This window comes from Saccopteryx leptura, chromosome 11, assembly GCF_036850995.1.
Source record: "Saccopteryx leptura isolate mSacLep1 chromosome 11, mSacLep1_pri_phased_curated, whole genome shotgun sequence".
In the NCBI taxonomy this organism is placed as follows: Eukaryota; Metazoa; Chordata; class Mammalia; order Chiroptera; family Emballonuridae; genus Saccopteryx; species Saccopteryx leptura.
In genome coordinates, this window is record NC_089513.1 from 14,503,307 (window position 1) to 14,530,130 (window position 26,824).

The 26,824-nt window shown below is 47.2% G+C and overlaps 1 protein-coding gene across 3 annotated transcripts in view; it reads left to right on the forward strand.

Moving 5' to 3' along the window:
• The window catches only part of LOC136383015 (uncharacterized), a 183,760-nt gene that overhangs the window by 144,058 nt on the left and 12,878 nt on the right, over nucleotides 1–26,824 (forward strand). For all 3 annotated transcript variants that reach the window (XM_066352488.1, XM_066352490.1, XM_066352489.1), the window contains one exon: nucleotides 8,299–8,356. In XM_066352488.1, coding sequence (XP_066208585.1) covers nucleotides 8,299–8,356 — 58 coding nt within the window. The remainder of the gene's footprint in view (nucleotides 1–8,298; nucleotides 8,357–26,824) is intronic.

Genomic DNA, 26,824 nt, shown 5'->3' on the forward strand with positions numbered 1-26,824 from the left:
TTTGTCATGCTCCCACCTGCCGGGACTGCCTGCAATCTCTTTGTTATAGGAATGAGAGCTGACTCCCACCACTTAACGTCCCATGGCCTGGAAGCTCAGCTGAGCCTCACCCCACGCAGCACGGGCCAGGGAAGGGTTTTGTCTGCAGAAGCAAAGCTGTGGCCTGTTGACATTTCTTTCCCAACAGCTGCTCTTAGTTGAACTCTGGCTTTGGTTTACCAGGGGCTTGAGCAGTAAACAACTCTGCATACTTCACACCATCTACACCTGCATGAAAACCAGGGGGCTTCCTGAGTTCTCTTCCCGCCCTCTCACATGGGAAGCAGAGCGTTTCTCCAGGAAGCACAGAGTCTAGGCCATGTGCTCTGTGCTATGGCTCTCTCTTGCTTTCAAGTCTTACAAGAAGCCGCCCAGAGCAGCAGAACAGTCTGGCCAGGTTCCCGCGCTTTGTGTCTACTTAGGAGACAAGCAGCTCCAGATGTCCAGACTCAGCCACCACTGTTATCTCTCTGGTGCCAAGTGACAGCCATTTAGGGTCAGTGCCCTGGCTTCAAGTGTTCAGAGGCCATGGAGCCGTCCTCAGCGCCCGGGCCAACTTTCCCCCTATTGCAAGCTTTGGGGGCAAGGTGTCAAAGTCATTGCCTCGTTAGAAATACATCTTGGCTACACTGACTTGAGTGTGGGAATAGGCCTGACCATGACTATTGTGACAATCTCTGTTGGGTTGCACCTACTGCATTCCCATGTAACCCTCTGCTTGTCCTCTGGACAACCATGTAGGCCCGACCTAGTGGGGGAGAGTGAAAGGTCGACCCTGCCCCTCTGCTCTGCCTGCTGTCCCACCTCTGAGTCTTGGGGCTCTCCAATCCCACCAACACCACAGTCAAAACTGACTCACAGGGAAGAAACTAGTTTCTCAATCGATTCAACCAACATTGGTGGATTGTGCTGGTTGACACTATGACAAGTGTGTTATTTCTGATCTCACTTGTGAAAACTGTGACTCAATCCTCCCTCCCATTCATCTCTAATTGGACACTATTCCTGGGCCACTTGTTAGCTCTGCCAAACCCTGCTTTCCCTCCTCATGGAAGGGACAAAGTTGTTATCTAGGGCTTCTGTGTGCCAGTCATCATGGGAGGCAGTTTGGTGCAGTGGTTAATATAGGTGCCAAACAGCTCAAGTTCAAATTGTAACTCTACTATCTACTAAGTACTGGCACTCTGCATTCAGAAAAGTTACCTGACCTCTTCACCTGTTAAATTGGGCTGTGACAGAATTTGCCTCATGGGGTTACTGTGATGATTTGGTGAGATTAGCATGAAGTTCATGGCTGGCACGGGTTAAGTGCTCAGCAATCTCCAGCTGCTGTGATTTTCAGCCACTTACGATGACATTCTCACCTCTTTGACCCTCCTGAGAAACCTTTGAAATAAGCATTTTATCTAATTTTTATTGATGGGGAAATTAAGGCTCAAGAGTTAAGTAACCTGCCCCAACTCTCCCATGGTTAAGCGGTGGAGCTGGTACCCACACCCAGGTCTGTGACTTTCCAATTATATCTTCTTTCCACTGTAGCCTGAGGTCCTAAGTGTTCCCGACACTCGTCTCCTGCCTGAATGCTCAGCAGGTGATATATTCTATTAAAAATGGAAGGTGAGCCAGACCAGGCGGTGGTGCAGTGGATAGAGCATCGAACTGGGATGCGGAAGGACCCAGGTTCGAGACCCCGAGGTCGCCAGCTTGAACACGGGCTCATCTGGTTTGAGCAAAGCTCACCAGCTTGGACCCAAGGTCGCTGGCTCCAGCAAGGGGTTGCTCAGTCTGCTGAAGGCCCGCGGTCAAGGCACATGTGAGAAAGCAATCAATGAACAACTAAGATGTTGCAATGAAAAACTAATGATTGATGCTTCTCATCTCTCTCCGTTCCTGTCTGTCTGTCCCTATCTATCCCTCTCTCTGACTCTCTCTCTGTCTCTGTAAAAAATAAAAAAATAAAAATGGAAGGTGAGGACATGGCCAGTTGGCTCAGTGGTAGAGCGTGGCCCGGTATGTGGAAATCCCAGATTCAATTCCCGGCCAGGGCACACAGGAGAAGCGCCCATCTGCTTCTGCACCCTTCCCTCTCTCCTTTCTCTCTATCTCTCTCTTCCCCTCCTGCAGCCAAGGCTCCATTGGAGCAAAGTTGGCCCCAGGCACTGAGGACAGCTCCATGGCCTCCGCCTCAGGCACTAGAATGGCTATGGCTGCAAGGAAGCAATGCCTCAGATGGGCGGGTGGATCCCTGTCTGGTGCATGTGGGAGTCTGTCTGACTGCCTCCCCGATTCTAACTTTGGAAAAATATATATATATATATAAAAAGAAAAGAAAAGAAAGGTGTTCTCCCAGAGTGTGCACTTGACTTCCTCAATGCCTCTCCATTCCATCCCCAAACTCCTCATGGACTTCAATCCTATCTCTACTCTGTTCCAAGCGGATTAGCCAGTGTGTTTGTTATTCCATCAGCATCCTTAGGTCTTGGCTCCAAGAATTTGGAGATTACCACACTCTTGCTCCTATATCTTCCATGTCTCTGTCTCCAGAAGTTCAGTCTCTTCACTGAAAAGTTTCTCCCATGAACAACAGTGAGAAGATCAACAACAACAATCCTTGGTGGGCTGTCAATAATGCCTACCAGCTCGCAAGAGTTAATTGTTAAAATTTCAGAAATTTTCAAGTCAGTTGACATCATGCTAGTAGCTAGAAATCAGCCACAGTAGGAGTATTTACACTAAATCAGCAAATGCTACAAATCCATATTGATTTTTTGTGTCCCGAGCATGGGTTGTTAACGCTGACCAGCATCTCGCTATTCCCACGCTCATCTTTCCAACTACCAGCATATCTCTTATTCCCTTTAAAACCGAGGTTCTTAAAAGAGTGACTTATACCTCTCTGCCTCCCTTCCCTTAAATTGCATCTACTGTGTCCAAAGGCAACAAAACTCTTGTCCCCACTCTTACCACCAAGGTCAACGATAACTTCAGGGCATTTTAAGTCTGCAGCACTTGGTGCTGTTGACCTCTCTTTGTGGGTAATTATGTTTCCTTCAGCAGATGTGACAATATCCTGATTCCCTTGCCTCGCTGACCACTGTTAGTCCTTTCCTCTGGGCCCTGAGGTCCTGTCTGTGTGCTCCTGCTCTTCTCTCTAGACTCCCCAGTTTTACCCACTCCATGATGTTAAATATAACCCAAATCCTCTTGATTTTTGTAGCAGGTGGTTTATGTATAATGCACCAAATCTCAGTCCCTCGGGTTTTAGTGCAGCTGTGCTGAGCAGCTCCACGCACACACCGGCATGCTCTGGGGGTCTCTCCTCTCTCCTGCCTCTGGGCTTTTGTCTGCAGCAGTGCAAGGCCCATATCGAGTATAGAACTCATGGAGGAATGAACACTTCCTGGGTTCAACACTCAAGCAGCTTCCCCTCTTCCGAGGAAGAGGTTTGAAGTGGTTACTACCACGTAGTTCCATGTGGTTCCCCAGAGATTTTCCACGGAGCATGACCTCTAGTTACCCACGGAGATAAGCAACTCAATAACACACTCTGTATTGGCTTTTCTTTATTCTCTGTCTCACTTTTTCCTCTCCTTCTCTGTGCTCCCTGGCGTCACCCCAAGTAAACGACCTATATCCAAGTCAGGGCTTTTTTTTGGGGGGGGGGAGGAGCCCAAACGAGAATATTCTACAGCTGGAATTTCAGTGCAAGACTCACTTCGGACCTTCACACCTGCAGCACCTGTGGATGTTCATCATCTCAAGACCAACGTGACCCGCGCGGAACCAACTGCATTGATTTCTGCCTCCATCCTGTTCTGCCCTCTGAATCACTCGAGTGCCCAAGCTGCCAAACACAGAATGGCTTTCTCTCTCTTGCTTCAGCTACTCACCAACTCTTCTGACTTTGACATGGCCCTCACAGCTGTCCTCTGGGCGGAGGAGAAATCAGTGGCAAATCTTAACTCACCAGACACTCTTCCTTCTCCAGCAAAGAAACTGTGCCAGCCTCCCCCCAGCATCCACAAAACAAAGGTGGCATGGAGGGGTCATGGCGCCAGACGCTCTCGGGGCCCCAGAAAGAGTTTGCTTTCTCTATAAGTATGTGTGCTGTAGCTGAGATGTTTCATTTCCTCGTCACAAGACGTGGCTGCTGGGACAACCCCTAAGTCACAGGAATTGTGGTTTAGTTTGATGAGCTTTGTTTTTGAAATGCCAACCAGTTGAAAAAAAAAGGTTTACTGTTATATAATAAATACTGACTATAGCCCCATGAACAATCGTGCTTCCTTACCCTCTGGGGTCTGGCCCCGCCTTCCAGCTCTGGGGTCCTGGCAGGTGCTAGGTGGAAGCGACAAATAGACACGCCCCTCTGACGCTCTGAAGGGCTCGCTGCTGAGATGCCGCCCTGTTCTCAGAACTGCTGGACAAGGGTCTCCTTTTCAGTCACCACAACTGAAGCGTGGTACCCCTTCCTCAAAAGACAGCAATTTTCTAGACCACAATTTGAGTCCAGAGTCCTCCTGAGAGGACTCCCAGGCAGTTGGGATCGGGGTGCAGAGAGGCTGGCTCACTGAAATGCCAGCCCTGGCCCTGAGGTCACACTGCAGCTGACGGGGACCGTCCGGGCGTTGGAGGAGCAGCCCTCGGGAGGCAGCGATCAGGGACGGGCATCAGGAAAGCCAGGTTAGAGAGCAAGGCAGGAGAAAGGTGCAGAGAGACCCTGACGGAGCAGCCAGGAGAATGCACCAAGAGGCAGGTTCCAGTGTGCTGACAGTATTCACATCACCTCTCTGGACATCGGTGATTATCCTTATGATGACTATCTGCAAATGGACCTGCGAAGTCAAAGAATATTCACATTTCAAGGATTTTGCTATGTGTTGCTAAATGCCCCCTGAAAAAAATAGTTTTTTTTAAATCAAATTTTACCCCTATGTATACTATACTCTCTTACACTGCCTACATATTATCCTAGAAAGAAAAAATTGGGAATAATTTGAATAACATAAACATACATTTCATAGGAGAGGAAATAAAAATGGTTGTTTAATCTATGGAAAGATGCCCAGACTCACTTACAATAAGACAAATGCAAGTTGGAATTATCCTGAGAGTTCACTCTTTACTCATCCATGTAGTAAGTCCCAGAGCTTGATAGCAGACCCTGATGGCACGCTGTGGAGAAGCAAGCACACGCCTCCACTTGGGTGGGTGTGTAAACTGATAACACCCTCGTACAAGTTGGCAACATCTTTCAGAATTAAAAATGCATATATCCTCGGTCTAGGAACTTCATTTTTTGTAATTCATTCTACAGTTACTCTGGCATATTTGAGAAATGATGTACATTTAGGGTTATTCATTGCAGTATTGTTTGTAAAAGACTGGAAACCATCTAAATAAACAACAACAAAACACTAGTGACAAATAGAGAAGTTCTTAATGTATCCATATGAGAAATTGTCAAGCTAGTATGAAACTATCTATAGAAATGCTGTATTTTATTGAAAAGGAAGGAAGATAAGTAATTATGCATACTGGTATTTGCTTGAGAGATAAATATATATCAAAAAAGATACACAAGATATTCAGAGCAGTGGTTTCTTGTTTGGGATGTGGTGAGTTCTAGACAGATGGGGGAGCCAGGCAGGAGGAAGCCTCTTTATTCTAGTCTTGGTTTTTGACTTAAGAATCATGTAAATATACTTGCCTTTTTTCAAAAATAAAATAAATGTAAAAAAACATTCATTTTTCCAATTTAAAGATTTAACTTCAAAATATTTAATAAAGTTCAACAATTTTTTTCTTAGACCTGTTGGCCATTTGCATGTCTTACTTGGGAATTATGTCATTCATATTCTTTACCAATTTTATTTATTTATTTATTTTTTACAGAGACAGAGAGAGGGATAGACAGGGACAGACAGGAATGGAGAGAGATGAGAAGCATCAATCATTAGGTTTTTTTTTCATTGCGCATTACAACACCTTAGTTGTTCATTGATTGCTTTCTCATATGTGCCTTGACCGTGGGCCTTCAGCAGACCGAGTAACCCCTTGCTGGAGCCAGCGACCCTGGGTTCAAGCTGGTGGGCTTTTTTCCTCAAACCAGATGAGCCCGCACTCAAGCTGGCAACCTCAGGGTCTCGAACCCATGTCCTCTGCATCGCAGTCCGACGCTCTATCCGCTGCGCCACCGCCTGGTCAGGCTTCTTTGCCAATTTTAAAAATACTTGAAGCTTCTTTTTTTAAATTGACTAAAAGTGCATCTTCTATATTAAGATGCTAACATCTGTCTCTCATATATATTTCAAATGTTTTCCCAAGGTTTTTATGTGTCATTTAGATTTTAATGGTCTTTAATTTGACATATTGGAATTTAAAATTTTTATGAAGTTGAATCTATGTGTTCTTTTATTTGTAAATCTTCCTTTGCAAATATAATTTTAAAAGTTTTTCTCTCCTTTTTTATTTTAAAGATTTTACTTATTTATTTTAGAGAAGAGAGAGAGGGAGAGAGGAGGGTTAAGTAGGAAGCATCAACTCTCATATGTGCCTTGACCGGGCAAGCCCAGGGTCTCAAACTAGCAACCTCAGTATTTCAGGTTCATGTTTTATTCACTGCACCATCACAGGCTAGGCTGTTATCCCCTCTAAGATAAGCTATTCACCTGTATTTTCTCCTAGTTCCTTTAGAATTATTTTATGTAAATCTTTAATTCTTTTGAATTTATTTTTTTTTTTGTACAGTATAAAGCCAACATATTGCTTTTCTTTTTTAACAAATGGCTGGCCAGTTGTCCCCAAACTAATTACTGCCTAAGTCATCCTGTACCCACTAACTTGAAATGCTTCCTGGGTCACAGAGTAAATTATGTTTACCCATGGGCCTATTTCCGGGCTTTCTCTCTTACTCTTCCATTGATCTGCCTGCCTAGTCCTGCACGCCACCAACTTGATCCTCATTAAGAAACCACCATGTTCTTCTGAGCTTAGACGTCTGTGCTTCCACACAGCTTTTGTCTAGCTCTAGACCAGGGGTCACCGAACTACGGCCCATGGGCCACATGCAGCCCCCTGAGGCCATTTATCCGCCCCCGCTGCACTTTCGGAAGGGGCACCTCTTTCATTGGTGGTCAGTGAGAGGAGCATAGTTCCCATTGAAATACTGGTCAGTTTGTTGATTTAAATTTACTTGTTCTTTATTTTAAATATTGTATTTGTTCCCGTTTTGTTTTTCTACTTTAAAATAAGATATGTGCAGTGTGCATAGGGATTTGTTCATAGTTTTTTTATAGTCCGGCTCTCCAACGGGCTGAGTGACAGTGAACTGGCCCCCTGTGTAAAAAGTTTGGGGACCCCTGCTCTAGACCCTGGGCAGGACCCGAGCCCGAGCCCTCCTCCCTGAGTGCCTGCGACACGCCTCGTCTGCTCTGTTGGGGATGGGCGGACTCGCTCTCCATTGCACTATATCGGAGGGGGCATGTTCCTTCTCCCTCTCCACCATCTGCGGGCTCTTCAAGAAGAAGGCTGTGTCTTCTATTTTTTGCACTTCTCCCTTGTGCCTGCTACCATCCAGCCCAGCACCACTAACCTCTAATTTGGCCACTTACTAGCATTTTTATGTTACCTTAGAAAAAGAACTTTTCCACTCTGACCCTCCAGATATTTGCCTTTGAAATGAAGATGAAATCCTCACATCGTGAAGTGAGTGTGAGGATTAAAATAAGCAATACTCCTAAACATTCCTGGCACAGGCCCTGGTGCATAGGAGGGTCTCAGTAAAGGTTCAGTTATTCATTCATTCAGGGTTCTCGTTCATCAAATATATATGAATGTTTTGATTGATTCTTTCTTCCCTCTGTCATCACCAGCTTGGCTGTGCTGAATTAATTTCACCCGTAAGGGCTGCTTAGACCAAGCACTAGGCAGGCTTGCTGAAGGGTTCCAGATGGCTTAAAGCCAGATAAGATCCCAAACCACCTCTAGTTGGGGTTTTGACCATTTTGGGGTGTGCATAGAGTGAAGGACAGGATAAAGGGCCCTGAGCTTAGTGGAGAAGTAGGAGGCTCTGATATGTGTATGTGCATATATACTGATATATATATACATACATGTGCGAGCACACACATGTATATGTAAATGTGTTTGTCTATGCATCTGTATATATAATATATATATGTATATGTGTATGTTACATATGTATATGTGTATGTGTATATATATATTAATGCATTTGCTGTTTTGGTTTGTTTCCAGCAGTGGCTAGTGAGTACACAGTTCAGAGACCCAGACAGGAGGAGAAGGAAGCTTTCAGGTGAGTGCTGTGCTCCGTGCACTCTCCCCACCCCCAGCCTACTCTTCCCTCCTACCTTTCATTTCCCCCTCCCACACCTGTGCTCTCTCCAGAACACTCAGAGCTGCTGTCATGTCTCTGTGGCAGTTCCCAGAGCCTCTCAGCTGAGCAGCTGTCAGTCAAACTTCCCTTCTCCTCCAGCTCCGGGGGAAATCTGTCAGTGCCTTGGAAGGAGGTGGAGAAGTGGGAAGGAACTTGGGGGTGAAATGTGGACTTGCATGCAAATCTCTGAAGATAGAGAAGGGGGGCTAGGAGAGCCTCCTCTGACCCCTCTGTGCAGTTGGCTCCTCCCTCCTACAAGCTTCTGCCCACATCACTCACTCCTCGATTTGGCTCTGTGATTGTGTGTCTGGTTTCTCACTAAGTAGTGAGCTCCTTGGGACCAAGGATTTAGGATTTAGTTTTTACCTGATGATCCTAGTGCAGTGCCTGGAATGTGGCAGACACTCTAAACACTGGTATGGAGGAACAAGGGAATGAGTGTCACGTATGTTTTATTGGCCAATAATGAGTGTTCTACAATATCACGTGATCGTGTTGCTCACCCCTTATGCTGACTGTCAGAGGGGAGGCTTTGACCCCTTGTCCTCTTTGGAATAACTCCAGAACAGCACGGCATCCTGGCTCCCGGTCTCTGTGGAGACCAGGACGATGCTGGCCTGCACAATCGGTGCTGCCCCGTGCCTCACTGAGGTGTAGAATCTCCCTTGTAATTTACAGCAGTTTTAAAATAGGGGCTTTTAGAATGAGATTGAAGTGAGGGGTGTGTCAAGTCATGTATCCACTACTTGACTCTGGGCAAGGACGTCGACGTCACTGCTATTTTTAGTACCTTTTAATGGGAAATAGACCCCATCTCCAAGGCTGGCATCAGGATTAGGTGAAACAGCTCCTGGGAAGTGGTGAGCACCATTCTGAGCATCCATAGATACTTCATAAATTTTAGCAATTATTACTAAGCTACATCGAGTTGTGAGTGAACAGCTATGTTGGAGTAGATGGAGGGTGTGGGGAGAGAGGGGAGAAGGAGAGAGAGTGAACAAAGACAGGTAGATGAATTTTACCTTCCTGCTTCTGTGAGCACACGGTGTTACTAATAAGGCATTACCTCTGATCATTTCAGACATTGGGGAGCTGGGGTAAATTGAGGTACAGGCTTCTTTTCCAGGCCATGAGGACTCTCAGTAAAACTGTTTTCTGCTCTGTGATTTTTGGATCTGAACAAATGTCTGGAGATGGAATGATTTTCCTATTGATCTCTCAGGGCACACTGATTGAACATCTACTATCTGCCAGGGGGTACAAAAGTAGAATCAGACACACTTCCTGCCCCCTGAGGAGTTCTATCCAACCTACTTTCAGAAACAAGGTAAAACTCAGAAAAAAGTTAAATTTTAACTCAACGGTTGAGTAACAGCTCAAAACACCCCGGCATGGGGGCAGCACATAATTTTTGCCCAGTGAGGGGTGATGATGAGTACTCTGCTCTGGAGGAAGGGGAGATCAGGTGGAATGGGCTGGTGAGAGAAGGTGCCCTAGACAGAGAGGTGAGGTGCAATCTGGACCCCGAGAAGGAGGTGTCCCAGGGAGAGGAGTGGGAAGTGGAAGCTGTCTTCCGATGCTGTGAGTAGACCAGCCAGTGGAAAGGGGGCCTGTGTGGGTGGGGCCTGTGGGCGTGGGCCTTGCACGTTGAGCCTGAGGGTTTGGGACATATTCAGAACCATGGGTAGCTCTCCAGGAGGGAGGTGACACCGTGAGCATGAGATTTCTAGAACTTCCATTTAAGACTTTCCTAAGTATTCACACCTCCGCTGTGGATATAAGACCCACACTTGGGAAAAGCTGGGTGTCCTTACCTGGGAGCTCTTCCTGTACCCTGAGATCATTTGGGGCTGGTTACTGCTCACTCAGCCCCAAGTCTTGTTTTCTCGGGAGTTGTTTTATTCTAAAATCTTTTGTAGCCAAAAATATATCACGGTTTCATGTGGTCCTCACAACAGCCCCTGCAGAGTGAGGAGTGGTTGCTTGCCCAGTCTGTGCTCTCAGTTAGTGGCAAGTCTGGGGCAGAGCGTGGCCCACATCCACGTTTCCTGAGCCCGAGTTCAGGGCGCTGACTCCCACTGCATAGTCTTGGGAAGCTATGCCTGATCCTGATATAATCACTACAGTCTTTGCCTCTTAGGGCGTTTTACATAATCCGAATAAAAACCATTTCCCCAAAATTTATCTTCAAAATAGCTGACAGGCATTTAGGAAATGACTCAAGTAAGAAATGATACTTTAAGGCACCTAAGAAAAGGTTGCCCTTAACCCACCCGACCTCCCAGCATAGGCTGGGGTTTGGCCTAGAACCTCAGTGTGGGACCAATCAAGGTGTGCAGAAACCAAGCAGACAGTGGGACATGTGTGCCACCAACATGGACACTCCTGCCCAGTGGGCCTGATGGGAGAGAGGGGGATTTATGGAAGCTAATGGTTACCATGGATACGACTAACATAGCCTTGCCCCACCCCACCCCCACCCCCACCCTGGAATTGGCTCAGGAAAAACCCATTTCACCTCCTCAGTGGCCCTTTATGAGCCAGGCCTGGAGACCATCCAAAAAGATAAATAAGTCGGAAAGTGAGGAGACAGCAACCCAATTTGGCAATTAGCCCGCATCAGGCCAGGCAAGATGGATTTTCAGCTTCAAGGAAATCGGCATGAAGAGCAGAGGGAACCCTTACGTCTTTCTCTCCGATTCTAGGTCTCTTTCCAGTGAGCTGAAAAATCTATTTTGCAAAATATATGGGCCCAGAAAGAACCCAGACCTAAGGAGAGTTTTTGCCATTTGATGTATCATCCCCTTTATTTAAAATGATGAAAGAAGGTAAAATGTTTTTCAAGGTGACATTATTTATCTTATGATAATCAATGAAACCCTCATAAACTAATATATTAAAGAAAACATTTAAGCTCAAACCAAGCAAAGCCGCGAGAGGCCTTAGAAATAACCCCAAGGCTCTAGGTGGGACGCAGTGGTCCTGAATTGTTCCCCTTTCTTAGGTCATTTGATTTTCTGGACACTCTTCCCTGCCTGCCAGGGTGGCTGATACTGAGAAACCACAAGGGTAATTTCTACTGGTTCTTCTCATGCTTGTACTGTCATAAATATAATGAGACCTACTTAACACCTTGTGCTTGAGACTGACCTTGATTATTACCTAGTGACTGAGGACCAGGTCACCTCTGCCCACTTCTCTGGGGCCCCTTCTTTTCCAGTGAAGCCAGCCAAGCAATTTTGATTTTCCTGGATATTCTTGGCAAGTAGAACAAGGGTTCTCAGGCAAAAGCAGGTTCCATAGGCCCTGGCTGGTTGGCTCAGCGGTAGAGTGTCAGCCCGGCATGTGGAAGTTCCAGGTTCAGTTCTCGGTCAGGTCAGGGACACAGGAGGAGCGCCCATCTGCTTCTCCACCCCTCCCCCTCTCCTTTCTCTCTGTCTCTCTCTTCCCCTCCCGCAGCCAAGGCTCCATTGGAGCAAAGTTGGCCTCTGCCTCAGGCGCTAGAATGGCTCTGGCAGCAACAGAGCAACAGCTTAGATGGGCCGAGCATCGCCCCCTGGTGGGCATGCCGGGTGGATCCTAGTCAGGCAAGTGCGGGAGTATGCCTGCTCACTTCTAACTTCGGAAAAAATAAAAATAAAGGCTGGTTCTGCTTCCCTGTTTGCTGTTGGAGGCACAGTTCGTTCACGTTCTCCAGGGTCACTGGGAGAGAGGAGGTGTTTGGGACAAACCTCTCCCTCCCTCTGCCACCTGTGCTCCCCGCCCCAGCATGAGGGGAAAAGGCACCTAGGAGTCTGTCAGGAGAATCTCTTCTGGGTACTTTACCATTTGCAATAGTTTCTGACCCAGTTTAGCAGGCAGATGCCTAGATGCAGGGGAAAAGCACCGGCCCCACAGGTAGGTTTGCCTTCTGCAGGCAGACTTCCCTGAGGGCAGAAGGAGGGGAGCCCGTGTTTGGAATGCGAGGGCTTCAAGAGCCAGCGTTCAGTCTTGTGTAGAGGCAGAGGTCCTGACCTCCGGAGTGTGATCTGAGGCCCCTGGAAGGCTTCTCATCACCAGGTAGCTTCCCGGACATCTCCGTGCACAGAGCTTCACCATGCTGTTGCGTACATGTGCGTGTAGGTTAAGCAATGCTTGTTTGCTCTTTTAAATTTTATTTTACTTTTATTTTTTAAATAAATGCCACTAAGGACATTAATAATTTTTAATTGATTTGAAAGAGAGAGAGGAAGAGACATCAATCTGTTGTGAGGAAGAGACATCAGTCTGTTGTTCCACACATTTATGCATCCATGGGTTGATTCTTGTTGCTTTTTAAAACATATATATATATATATATATATATATTGAGATGCATTCATTCCTTTCTTGGCTATCTCCCACTGGTGGTCGGGCCACCGCTCCTTCATTCATTTCTGATTTACTGAGTATCCTCTGTGTGCTAGGGACCATCCTAGGCAATGAGGATAGAGCAAGGAGATGCTTGGGTCATGTCACCAGGAGGTGACAAGCATGAAAGAAAGGCCCAGAGAATACAGAGATGCTGCTCAGACATCGTTGTCGTTGAACCAATGCCAGCAGCCCTTTATTATTATTTTTTTATTGATTGATTTTAGAGAGAGAGGAAAGGAGAGAGAGAGTAGACATGATTTGGTGTTTCACTTATTTATGCATGCATTGGTTGAGTCTTGTATGTGCCCTGACCATGGATAGAACATGGTATTGGCTTATTGGGAGGATGCTTAACCAGCTGAGCTACAGGGCCAGGGCCCCAGCTACATTTTGTTTGTTGAGTCTACTGGAATCAATAGAGCCCCAGCTTCCAAGGAATCTAATGTGAACAGAAGACAGATGAATGGATAAATCACAGGAGGTCTGGTGACACAGAGAAGGGCATCTCACTGAACATTTCCGGAGGCACTACTCACCTTTCTCCTGCTCTGGTCCAGGAGGTCTGCACTGATGGGCTCCCTCATCCTCCGCTGGGCTGCGGGCTGGGCTCCCAGCAGGCCTGGGCCAGCGTGGTTCTCTCTGGGAGCTCAGAGGCTGGATGGAGTGGAGTCGGGGTGTGTGCTGCCCCCCCCCCCCGCCCTGCACTTTCTCCTTGCCCAGCCACCCTGTCGGCCTGCCCTCTGCTGCAGCTACAGCTGCAGGTCTTTCCAACTTCTTCCTCCTCCGGCCCTTTCCGAAGCTCTGCTGGGCTCACCCCGGCGTTTGCCTTCCTCTTCTGGTTTCCCTTAACTCTGTCTGTGCTTTGTAGGCATCCCTTCATCAAAGTCTCCCCTTACCCCAACTGAGTGCTCCATCACTTTCCTCTGGGGCCTGACCATGCTGGTTCCTGATGCATAATTCTGCTACTCATGACTCTAGGCATCTCTAAAATCATGTAAGTGCATGTAAAATAGGTGTTTTTGCATCACTGTGCATTCTTGGTCCTCACAAGGACCCGGTGACAGAAGCCGGAGAGAGACTGGGGACACTGGGATGAACAGCTGTGGACGCTCACATAGCTAGTCAGTGTCAGGGGTGGCACTTTGACCTCAGGAACGGCTGACCCTCCACCAAGAAGGAGGGTGGCTCTCCTCTGCCTCGGAGGCCTCCCTGCCGCAGGGACAGGTCAGCACTGCCTCCCTGAGCTCCCATTGTACCTGCCACCGCCCCTCCCCCACTGCGCCGCGGAAGGGGAAACGCTGTCCCCAGCCAGCAGCCAGCTCTTTGTTCCACACTAACGAAGCATGTTCTGCGGGGACCTGGGGGTTCCACTTCGATTTTCAAGACCTACAAATAACGCTCTACAGCACATTGTTTGCTGGAAATTACCCAGAGTTCAGCTCTTTGGCGCTCACTCCTCTGTATGGAGAGAAGACACAGCAGCGATCGATGGGTTTTCCATGGTCTCTGACTGTCCACTAGCTCCTATTTTCTGGCTTCGTTTTGCTTATGCAGTCCCAGCTGTGATTATCAATACGTGCGTCCACCACTCCCGGGTCTGATTGTAACAACAGTAGTAAGAGGTGTGTGTGGGGGGTGGGGTGAGGGGGTGATCTACCAAGGTTATAATCTCTGGATGTAGGGAGGGTATGGGAGGGCGCAGAAAGGGGGGAGCAGGGAGGGAGAGCTTCCGTCGGAGACAGCTAGCAGAGAGGTGAGATCCAGGAGGAGGAGGAGAGACAGGAGGGGACAGCAGAGTAGACTCAACACCAGCATCGCGGTAAGCAACCCCGCTGCTACAAGCAAGCCTGCGTCCTGACACATCCAACTCCAGGCTCCGCATTCACAGGCCAAACCCCTCTCTCCAGCTGTTCCCCACCACCACTTCAATCCTTTAAATACAGGCAAATAAAGCCAGCCGGTTACAGGATAAATTAACATGTTCAAGCAATTACCGGGGCTTTAAGATAATGCAAGTACAAGGGGCTTACATGTTGCGTCTGGAGGAGAGAAAGTGAACTTCCGAAGGCCTCATATTGTCTTTAAAAGTGTCAAAGTAATTTATAAAAAAGAAATCTTTCCCTGGTAGAGTGGGGTGGGGAGGGGATTGTGCCATCAACTAAATTGCAATTCTCAAGCTAATTGGAAATTTTGTTTCAAATTCTCCAATCAAGCTCATGTTTATTTAGAAAGCACCCTCACGTTTAAATTATGCAGATGTTCTTATTATCCCTCTTAAAACTCATCTAAGCCAATGCTTAGATTTATGCTTCCCTTGGGTATTCAAAATTGACCAATAGTTTGTACTGGACACCAGGTCAGCCTAAAAATGTCTCGGAGCGTGTGGGTGAGTGTTGGGTCTGTGCATGAAAACTGCTGTAGAAGTGGTCATTTGAATCAGACACGGCCATCCAGGTCATGCAGAATTCAATCGATTATCATATTAACATTCAGATGAGTTGCATTGCTCTCACCGCAAGGAAGAGTAAAAAAATAAATCAGAGTGGCATGGAGTGGCAAATAGATTACCGAATCCAATAAAATATGTGGTTACCCGAGGAGAGGTGCTAGACAGTGTAAGACTTAAAAATTAGCTGAAATCCTAACCTGGGAGACCGATGGTGTCAGGACCACCCCACTCCTTGAGTTCCGAAAACCATAAGTAATGACCGCAAACATGGCCGCAGCCAGGATGCTAGGGTTGCAGACAAGGATCTGGTCCAACTGTGGTTCACAATTCTGGTCCTTCAGGAAACCTCAGCTAGCAGAGAGTGGGGGTGGGGGGACAAAGCCTGAGAAGGTAACCCCCAAGTTTTTTAGGGAGGCAAAATTGTTTCCAAGTGCAAGGATATTTTAACCCGGGAGTTTTCAAAATTAAAAATATAAATGTTTAAAAACATCACATTGGTGTTTTTGTATTATGGAATTCTGTGTATATTTGGCACCTTAAGTGTAATGTTTAAGTCTCCTGTAGTCTCAGTTCAGCTTTGTGATCTTAGCTTAAAATGTGAACTGAGTGATTTCATTAGATATGTGATCTTAAATAGAAAGCTTATGAAATTAACACACAGGGTGAAAACATGTAGGGGCACTTAGAGTTCACCGTCCTCATAAGTGTAATTTATTAGATTCATAAGAATGTAAGGAGCTGGGAGGGTTTTGTTTGTTAAATCAGTCAACTGGGGTACTTGAAAAGGAAATAGAACATAGTAAATTTATAACTGCAGTTTTAAATGTTTAAAGGAATTTAATTACCAAGTTTATAAATGGAATCACCCGTGAATCAAAGTCTCCCTTAAAAAGGTTGTTAAAATTTATTGGACTTATACGTAGAATAATGAGAAGTAGAAGCTGAATATAAAAACCTGAGTTAGAACCAGGTTTTTAAATCTGGTTCTTTAAGGAGAAACGGTAGAACACAATGGTTAAGAGGTTGGTGGCTAAAGTCAACTGGCCAGCATTTTAAAACCCAGCATTGCCAATCCATTGTGTGATCCTGGGCAGGCAAATTAACCTGGCTGTGCCTCAGTCTCCTCACCTGTAAAATGGGAGTGCTGACATTAATAGTGGAATATTAATAGAACATTAAATAAGACGATAGAGTTAAGCTATTGGGTGGTCTCTGCCATATAACAAGACCTCATTCAATGTTAGCATTCACTAATGATAAATCGAAAATCTTATTTCTGAAACTAAACCTGAAATAGTCTTTTCTGCATACTAAACACCACCTATGAGGACATCAAAGACCTCACAGTGACATGCATGTCTATCTACGGTGCTCTGGCACAACCCAGAGAAGTGCTTTGAAAAGTGAAAAAAGTTAGACAGCTTATCCCCACCCCCTTCTTTGTTCTAAGTACTTGGCACTAAGTTGCTTAATTTGTCTGGGTTGGTCAAATGTCAGAAGTGCTGGTCCAGATGTCTCCATCTTTAGGGGTGGCTCCAACCTGCCTCTGCTTCAGTGGCACCTGTGAGCTAAGGCATTTCAGATCTGAGGACCTCTGCCAGCATCAAGACATTGGGCTGGCACTTCATTAACGAGCAGTCATTAGGACCTAATGATTCTGAAGTCCTGTAGTGACCCAAAAGTCATGTGGATTTGAGATCACTTTCTTTTTTGCATTAGTAAATTATTTATGAACATTTTAAAATATACTTAAATATTAAAGAGGATAAGAAGTTGTGTCTTCAGTGATGGCAGACTGGATAATTCAGACTAAGTCTCTCACTTAGAACTAGAGGAGCTGGATATAACCTAAAAGATATTAGTTTGAAGGTATTGGAGGACTAACAAGGCATTGAAGAATCATGATGCTGACACCCAGCTGGAAGATAAAAACTGAGGACACAGCAAGGAAGGGGGATTGTTAAACTCTATCCCATGTTAGAGTGGGAACCAAAGAGCTAACCCCTAGAAATAACGATGAGTCAAATATATACCATCCACTGAAGTGATCGAACATTTAAAAAAGAAAAATGAGGCCTGACCTGTGGTGGCGCAGTGGATAAAGCTTCGACCTGGAACGCTGAGGTCGCTGGTTCAAAACCCTGGGCTTGCCTGGTCAAGGCACATATGGGAGTTGATGCTTTCTACTCCTCCCTTCTCTCTCTCTCTCTGTCTTTCTCTTTCTCTCTCTCTCTCCTCTCTAAAATGAATAAATAAATAAAGTTTTTTTAAAAAAAAAAATGAGGTAGAGAAAACTTTTGTTACATGTCAAGACTTGAAAAGCTACAGTCATTGTTCAGACAGCGTGGAAGTGGCAAAGGGTAGATAAACAGGCCACAGAAGAGAAGTTTGGCAACAAACTCATGCACATGCAGACACTGCGATTTTGACAAAGATGGCACCGCGAACCAGGAGAAAGGATAGTTTAGTTAAGATATCTGGCCCAGGATGTCCATATGATGAAAAACATGAACCTTGACAATAAACAAAAAGATTAATTCCTAATGGATTGTGGACCTCAATGTGAAACCAAAAAAATTCCATAAGATAACACAGAAAAATATCTTCGTGATTTTAAGGTAGGCAAATTAACCTAACAGTTAAACAGAATCTAAAGAGTACTAGCCTTAAACCAAAAGATTAACAAGTTGGACTACATTAAAATTTAGAACTTCTACTCATCAAAAGACAGTTGTAGTAGTGGCCTGACAAGCCACGGTTGAAATACTTGCAACCCTTACAAATGGCAAAGGACTCCTAGCTGAAATATACAGAGATAGTCTCACAAGACAATAGAAAAGGACAGAAAATAACAGTGGTAAAATGGACAAGATAATTGAACAGATACTTCACAAAGGATCACATTTTGGCAATAGGCGACTTGCAAATAGCGATTGAGTATTAGAAGACTCCCAATGAGCCCAAGACAACTCGCATATGATCACCCCTTTCTTGCTCCATATGTTTTGAGATTCTGTGCATTTATTTGCTCTCTAAAGCCTCTATACAAGTTTGAAGTTATTTGGAGAACAGGGAACAGACTCTTTCCATGAGGTGTGCAAGGAGAAATTGGTAAAGAAAAGTGCTAATTCAAGATTTGAGGCAGGGAGAAAGAGAAAGAATTTGTTTAGCATTGGGATTAGACAAAATTATTCAGGACACAAACACAGCTCATTGCCGGCGCACCGTGCAACTCCAGAACAAGCCATTCCACTTGCTGCATTCAACCTGAATCCCCCATGGGCTGAATACAAAAATACACAACCTAGCACCAGGATAGCTCACTAGGTCATCTTGGCCAAACTCCTCTCTATATGAATACTTCATTCTGGTTCTGTCTTAGCCTTAACTACTCCCCCCTCCTCCCATCTCTGCCCCTTAAATGCGCGCGCGCACACACACACACACACACTCACACACTGATTTTTTTTGCATATGATAGTCAACCAGTATTTTTATGCTAACCGTCTTCAAATGTGAAAGGTAATTAATTGTACAATACTTAGAATTATGGTATTATAAAGCTAGAGGAGACCTTAGTTATCATCTTCATCAAATTCCTCATTTTACCAACACTGGAACCGAAAAGTCATCGGTGACTGGCTCTGGGTCAAATATGAGTGGCTTGATCAAAGATGTCAGCTTTGATCTTGAACTCAAGGTCCTGCTCATTCAAGAATACAATAAGCAAGTTTCCTTTGGGGTGATGCAAATGGATCCAGATAGAGGAGGTAGTCACACAATAGTATGAATGTCCTAAATGCCACTGAATTCTATCTATACTTTGAAATGGTTATTTTTGTGTTATGTGATATTCACCTTACTAAAAAATACTTAATAAAAAATGAATGCAGTGAGAATTAATTATGTCAGAGCCCATTTTTAATAGTACAGGAATAAATCCACTTGAACTGCATTAGCCCCAAGGCCAATGTTATTAATTCAGCCCCTCAGTGTCACGGTGGTCTGCCGTTTGGTGCGGGATAAATACGGTGCTCTGTGCTGGCTTTCCTGTCTCGTGAGGTCTGAGGCCGGCGCTGTTGTTTCCAGGGTACTGTAATGTCGGGGAATTACATTTAAGCCATCCTTAACTCCTGAAGCCCACATTGATCCTTTCCTTCTCTGAAGCTCCAGCACTTACAGCCTGAACCAGATGATTTAGAACTTAATTATGTTCTATCTTGTGCTGTTCTTTAATTGTTTGATGTAGGATAATCTTGTCTTGCAAAAAAGACTAAGAACTTTGAAGTTAGAGACTCTGTCTTTTATTCATTTATTCATGCATTCACGCAAGTTTTTTTTGTTTGTTTGTTTTTGTTTTTTACCACCAGTTGTGTGCCAGATGCTGGACACAGGAGGGTATGACTCATCAAGCCACGATGAGGCGTGCAGGGTCTGAGGGTTCCTTTGGGCCTGGTGGGGCCCGGGTGCCTGGGGACAACGCCTCTAGGCTCACAGTGAGAGACTGTCTCGCTCCAGATTGATTTCCTCCTCTTGGTGCCTTATTTCAGGAAATGGGTTGTATTTAGTGAGAGCTGCACTGTTAGTGAGATTTATAAGTTGGAATATTCCTGGAGGACACGTCCTTCCCGGTCGCTTCCCCTTCCTTGGCTCCATCCCCTCCTGTACTCCCTGGGCATCGAGAGTCTGGGCTCCGCGGTGGCCTTCAGCCTGAGCTCCCTGCTGCCAGCTCACGTCCTGTCCTTGCTGCACCCAGAAGGTCTTTCTCAAACACAGATCTGATCTATCACCTTCTATATTTTTTTGTGTGTGACAGAGACAGACAGAGAGAGGGACAGAAAGGGACAGGCAGGTAGGAAGGGAGAGAGAGGAGAAGCATAAATTCTTCATTGCAGCATCTTAGTTGTTCATTGATTTCTTTCTCATATGTGCCTTGATGGTGGGGGTGGGGGTACAGCAGACTGAGTGACCCCTTGCTCAAGCCAGCGACCTTGAGCTTCAAGCCACAGACCTTTGGGCTCAAGCCAGCAACCATCGGGTCATGTCTATGATCCCATGCTCAAGCCAGCGACCCCGCACTCAAGCTGGATGAACCTGTGCTTAAGCCGGCGACCTCGGGGTTTCAAACCTGGGTCCTCCATGTCCCAGTTTGACGCTCTATCCACTGTGCCACCTCCTGGTCCAGCATCACCTTCTTATCTTAAAACTTTCCTTGAGCTCTGGTGCCCTTAGGGGAGATGAAGCCCAAACCCTTAGTCAAGCTAGCGAAGCCCTTTGTGACTCATCCCCTGTGACTCCTCCAGCCTCGTCTCTCCGCGCTTCCCCACTGCCCATTGTCCAAGCTCCTGCTGAGCTTTCTCCAGCTCCTCACACTGGCCACTCCCTCTCGCCTTGTTCCGTGCACATGCATGCTCTTCCTTCTCCCTGCAGCCCTCCTCTCTCCTTCCCTCTTCTTCCAGCCCTGGTGCCTGCTAACTCCGGCTCCTCCTCTAAGGGCTGTGAGCAAATATTTAAGTTTTACCCACTGAATAGGGTTCAGAGTGGGGCCTCCTGAACCCGCGAGCCGTGTGGGTTGAGAGATCCTACAAAGGACTGGCCCACTGGCTGTCAGCATTAGCCCTCCCACCTTGCCACACTGAGGGGGAGGGGGAAGGACCTCAGCAGAATCGACCAGCGACGTCTGACACACATCAGGGTCTCCAGGCCAGCTGCACACAGGGGGCCAGCTGTGTGGTGTGGTCCCAGTAGCACCTAAAGGCTCCGGTCTTCAAAAAGGTTGCCTGTGTTTGAAAGCCGCCTTGGTTCAAGCTGCCGTTCCTCAGTTCAGGGCATGGGTTAGAGTTAAAATGCTGGTCTCTCCTTGGATGTTCACCTGGTGGAGGATGTGAGAGCCGACATCAGGCTCCAGGAGGGTGTGGCGGGAAATCTTGGGCAGATGCCGGGGCCTCTGCCTGGGGCAGGAGAACTGAGGAGGGCACAGCACCCAGACCGTGGAGCTGGGCCCCTTCAAAGCAAGGTCCAAGTCCTCTCCTTCACTCTCTGTGAGGTCTGGTCCTGGCCACTCACAGGTGCTGCTCAAACCAGGAGACACTGGTGAGCTATTCCTCTGAGTGGCCCTGGGTGGTGACCAAGAGCTGCCTGTGTTGACCTCAGTGACACTTGGTAATCCTGGAGAACTCCCCAAAACTTGCTCTCAGGTTTATTGTATTGTGGGACGCCTTACCAAGGTGGCGGGTTTTCCACACAGGAATGGCATGATAGACTTCTGACCCGGGAACACCCAAGACAGGCGCAGACTTCCAGCCCCACAGTATGGAACCAGTCCCAGGACAGAACCCGGGGCAGAAGGAGGCGACAGAACTCGCCCCAGCAGGGCGGACGTTGGTTTCCTGCCCGATGAGAAGCTGTACTTTTGCCCAGTGCAGAGGGGGTCGGGTGGACATGCCCTCCGTGCCTGCTGGCTCTTGCAAGGCAAGAGATGAGTCACTGTGTGTGTGCCTGGGCTGGCGGGCCTGCGGGGGACGGGGCTGCGGGGGACAGGGCTGTGGAGTCTCAGCCTCCCTCTCTCTCAGAGGGAGAGCTGCAGAAGTAATACCAGCCTAATCCCCTTAATCGCCTAATGGGTATTTTAAGTCCAGTTTGTTAATGCTTGTTCCTTCCTATTCCAAATGACTTCCCTCCTCCCTCTCCTCCGTTTTGGGGTTACAGAGTCAGAGGTTTGTCGCCCAGGGACTGTCGGTTGACCTAAGGACACCCCTGCCCCTCAGAAGTGAGTTAAACAGCAGTGAGGAAGTGCTTCTCCCTGCTGCTTCCCACCTCCCTGACTATTAAACTGCTCAGAGGGGAGATCAATGGGCCCAGTAGGAATTGTATTTACCTCCCTCCCTCCGTGGGGTGTCTTTGCTGCTGTGGCCTCCTCCCAGCTGTGGAAGTAATTCAGGACCTGGCTCCCAAGGGCAGTGGGTGGGGGAGAAAGGAGGCTCAGTGTGAGCCAGAGGGGCGTCCATCGCCTTTGTCAGCATTGTACCGAACTATCACAACATGCGAGTTTACATCCCGCCAGGGCAGGAATCAATGGCCCCATGGGGGTGGGCAGGTGGGGGTGGGCAAACCGGGGAAATGAAAGCCGGAATTTGCTTAGCCAGTCGCCAGGGCTTTTTGCTTTAAATCCCTCTTATCGTATCCCCACAACACCGGGGGAAATGCTCAGCTGTTGAACGCCTGTCTTCTCCCTCCCACAGCAAGCCACATGTGGGTCTTGACTGTAAATGAATGAATGGATGAATGAACGCGTGTGAACGTCAAGGAGAGAGATGCAGGCTGTGAGGACGCAGCTCATTCTGTGTTGTATAAAACAGAAGCAACCATTCTAAATATCAATGTACTTACATAGGTCCTGCAATGCTTATCCTAAAGAAGGAGACCTTAGGTCCCTTTGTAATTTAGTCTGTCCCTGGATAATTTGTCTGTGTGTTGGAATTTGGATTAATTACCCCTGTGCCCAGACTGACTGAAATGGCTCTGTATTTTGATGGTATATAGATGTTGCGTTCAGCTTACGAAGATACATTGTGGGCAGGGCTGTTCCTTCTCAGAAATGAACTCCTGACCTCAGTCATTGGGAGGAAACGCCTTGGAGAGAGTTCAGTGCTGTTTGGAAGTACATCTACCACAGCAGAATTCCGGGGTCACAAAGGGGGGTTACATAGATTCGCTGCTGATGTGGGTTGGATCCCTCCCTGCACAAACCTAATAGCTACCCACCGTGCCAGCCCACCAGGATGCAGCCATTCTCCAGGGGCACAGGTGTCTGGTCCCAGCCGTCCTCTGGCTCCTGCAGAGTCACCTGAGTGAGGCCCCCTGCCGACCCAGTGCTCGGAGACTGGGCTTTCCTCCCATGAATGGTTTTCAGGGGTGCGTCTATCAGTTTTTTGTGATCGTTAGCTTCCTTGCACAGGGCCTTTTGACAGGTCGGTGGTTCTTCTTCTTGCAGCTAGATTCTTGCTCAGGAAAGTGACGTGGAAGCTGCCACATGGCCCCTGAGTAAGCAACATCCCTGTTACTCCTTTCTTTCTGTCTACTCCTGCACCCCAGCCCTCAGGCCCTTAGCCGCCCCTCCCCCAGGGGTCTCTAGGCCAGGGGGCAGGTGCCCATGCAGCACTCCTTGGGTGAAGCCTAAAAGGTGTGCTTGCCCACTGTGGCCAGCCATGGAGCCTGCACCCACATCATTGTGAGACTCATGTCTCCAACCAAGGTAGACTGCTGGGTTTCTAGCAAGGCTCTGTCATAGCTTTTAGGGACCAGCTTAACTGCCTATCTCTCAGAGTGACAGCCCCCTGGGGAGGAATGGGCACAAGTCTAGGAAGAGGGTCGTACAAAAGAGGCTTGCCAGGAAATCCAGCCCTTGGTGGGCTCTTCGGAAAGAAGGCAACAGGCACTTGAAGGCAGATGGAAAAGCTGCCACGAAAGTGTCTCTGCCTTCAGAAGAGGGCCAGAGCACCCCCGGGGACAGGGCACAGCCTCCAGAGCCCCCTGCAGTGGACCCGAAATTGACAGTCCCTGGATCAGTGGGAGGACTTCAAGTTCAAGGGGCTGCACATTTCACACAAACAATGGAAGAGGCCCGTTGCTGGTGCCCTCCCACCTCCCACCAGGGGACCGTTTCTGGACTCACCCCAGGACGACACAGACACACTTCCTAAAGGCCACAGGTCAGATTCCCCTCCTGTTCCGCTCAAGCTCCCCCTTAGCCTCTTTGCCCTGAGATTTATTATTCTACAGCGGTTGCGTTGAATTGCATTTGAAATCAATTAGCACAGGTACTCAAAGATGAATGCTTAGGCTCTGAAGAAAGGTGATGAAAACATACCATTTAAATAGAAATCAATTTTCCTTTCATGTATTTCTTCCTTGCTGCTGCCCCCAAATTAATAGTTTTTAGATATTTGTGTGTAAAGGGGAGACTTCTTTCCCATAAACCATTTCCGACGCCACCTCCTCTCACCTCCTTGAGCTTGCAGGTAAGGTGCCCTCCCCAGCTTGTGACATTCTGCCTAACTGTCTCCACAGAGATACTTCCTGCTGTGGTCATTTGAACAAGCCCCGTGACAGCACAGGGGCTGGGGCAGCATGGGTTAATGCCTTTGGGCTTCTCGTGTTTTGTCAACAGCAATTAAGGTGTGTGTGGGGGGAGCCACTTCGTTCCTAGGATAGAAAGTGTCAGCGCGGCAGCCAGTTCAGTCCCCAAGACCCACCCAGCCCTCTTGCTGCCTCAGTCCTGATGGTCAGAACGCCTGGGTAGAACAGTTAGACTCCAGACGGAGAGAGGTGGCCGACAAGGGGATCGGAAGGGGGTGTCACTCTGGGGAACCAGGACCTTTGCAAATGTCAGTATCAGAACTGCAGACAAAAGCAAGGGGAAAAGGAGAGAGAGGGCCCTGGAGTCTGTTAGCTCAGGAAGCCCCCATCTCAATTCTCCTTGTTCCTTTCCTGCTTCTCCCTCCCTGGGAGCTGGGACACTTACTGTGTTCCAGGTATTCGTCTGCGTACTTCATATAGTCTGTCTCTCTTGAACATTTCTCCAGCCGGGTGAGGAAGGCACTATCATGATTCCCATTTTACAGATGAGGAAACTGAGGCACAGAGCGGTGAAGTAACTTTGTTCGAGGTGGGATGGTAACTTTTAGATGTCAACTTGGCTGGGTCACGGGGTGCCCAGATAGTTGTCTGAACATTATTCTGGATGTAACTGTGAGAGTGTTTCCAGAAGAAGTTAACATTGAATCAGTAGACTGAGTAAGGCAGATTGCTCTCCCCAGTGTGGGTGGGGCTCATCCAATGTTGGAGTCCTGAAAGGAACAAAAGGCCTAGCAAGAGAGAATTTGCTCTCTGCCTGTCTACAAGCGGGGGCTCCTCTTGTCTTAGGACTCAGACGTGAACTTACGCCCTGATTCTCAGGCCTATAGGCTGCAGGCCCTGGGACTTCGCAGCCTCTGTGGTCACATGATCATTTCCTTTTTCTCTTTGGTCTCCCTGAAACTCAAACCAAATCTAGACATTATTGTATCTCTTCAGTATCTCATGTCCTTTCATTTAAAAATAAATAAATTTTGGATTTTAAGATAATTGCAGATCCAAATGCAATCGTAAGAAATAGTATAGAGAGATCCTATGTACCTTTTGCCTAATTCCCGCAGTAGGTTTTTTCATCTTGCAAAACTATAGTACAGTATAACAACCAAGGTGTTGGCATTGATAACACTTTGAGTTTTCAGAAGAAAAATAATATGAGTGAACCTCAGGGAAGGGTATGAAAGTTCTGACCTGTCATTGTGAATGGTAGACACATTCACAGGTGACCTCCCATTATAAAATGTTTTCTCTCTATCTGATGTTTAATTTTATATTCTGAAATTTGTGTTTTCTATAGACTACCTCAATTTTATTGGAGGATGGTGTAGCAAGTATATAAGTAAACAAACAAAAAATGGCTATTGTCAGCAATTTGCGGTGGGCTAAGCGGATGGCCCTTCGAGGTGGCCTCTGTTGCCCTTGCAGAAGGCTGATGTGGCCCCACCCCTTTGAAGGTGGGGACTCATTCTGGACTTTAAGAGAAAATAGTGGATGTTGAAGGCAGAGGACATGCCTTCTCAGGGGAGTCTCTGGATCCCCATGTGGGTGCAGGAGGTCTCCCTGGGAGAGTCAGCAGCACTGTCCCTCCTGGTAGTCACCCTCCAAGAACAGAGACGTAGCTCATATTCACTCCAGCTCTTTGCCTTTAGTCACAGACAAGCTGTGGGCTGGTGGAGGAATGCGCTGCCCAGTCACGTGCTCTAGTCTCTGGATTCTAGAGAGGAGTCTGACCAGTGTTCCTCAATTCAGTTCCCCGGCTGCAGAAGTAGGGCAGACCCATCCTCTTCCCTTACTGTTCTGGAGTCCAGGGGGCGGGCGACCTATCGCTAGTAGGGCTGATTGTTTACCTTCCTTCAACGAGCTTCAGTTCCTGTTCTTCCTCTTAACAAGTGGACGGGCCAGGTCAAACTGTGGCTTTCTTTAGGAGGTTTAGACATCTTTTCTTTTTCTGCTAGAACTTTGAAATGTGCTCGCTTAGTCGTTCTTTCAGGAACACACGTTTCTCTCCTGCCAGCCCTTCCCAAAGCATATTGAATGGAGAGTTTCTATAATTCCGCTTCAGAAAGTCATTATTGCTCTGATCCATTTCGGATACATCTGGCACTCATTTTCTCTCTTCATCCTCCCTCATTAAAGTGTGTCATAAAAGGAAGGGCTTGGCACAGGGGGAAGAAAAGAATCTTGCTACCCCGAGTCAGCCCCTCTTCAATAAAAATGTGTCAGGAGCCCCCTGGGGGAGCCGGGGAGGCAGTGGGTGCTGGGCCTGCGCAGTCCTGCAAAGGAGCTTAAAACTGTATCCACTGTGGACGGTAGAGATTGAGTCAACTCACCAGGCATCCCGAATTCAACCTCTGGTGAAACTGACCAGGGTACCGGGGCCTGAAAGAACACTGGGACACCTATATTTTACAACA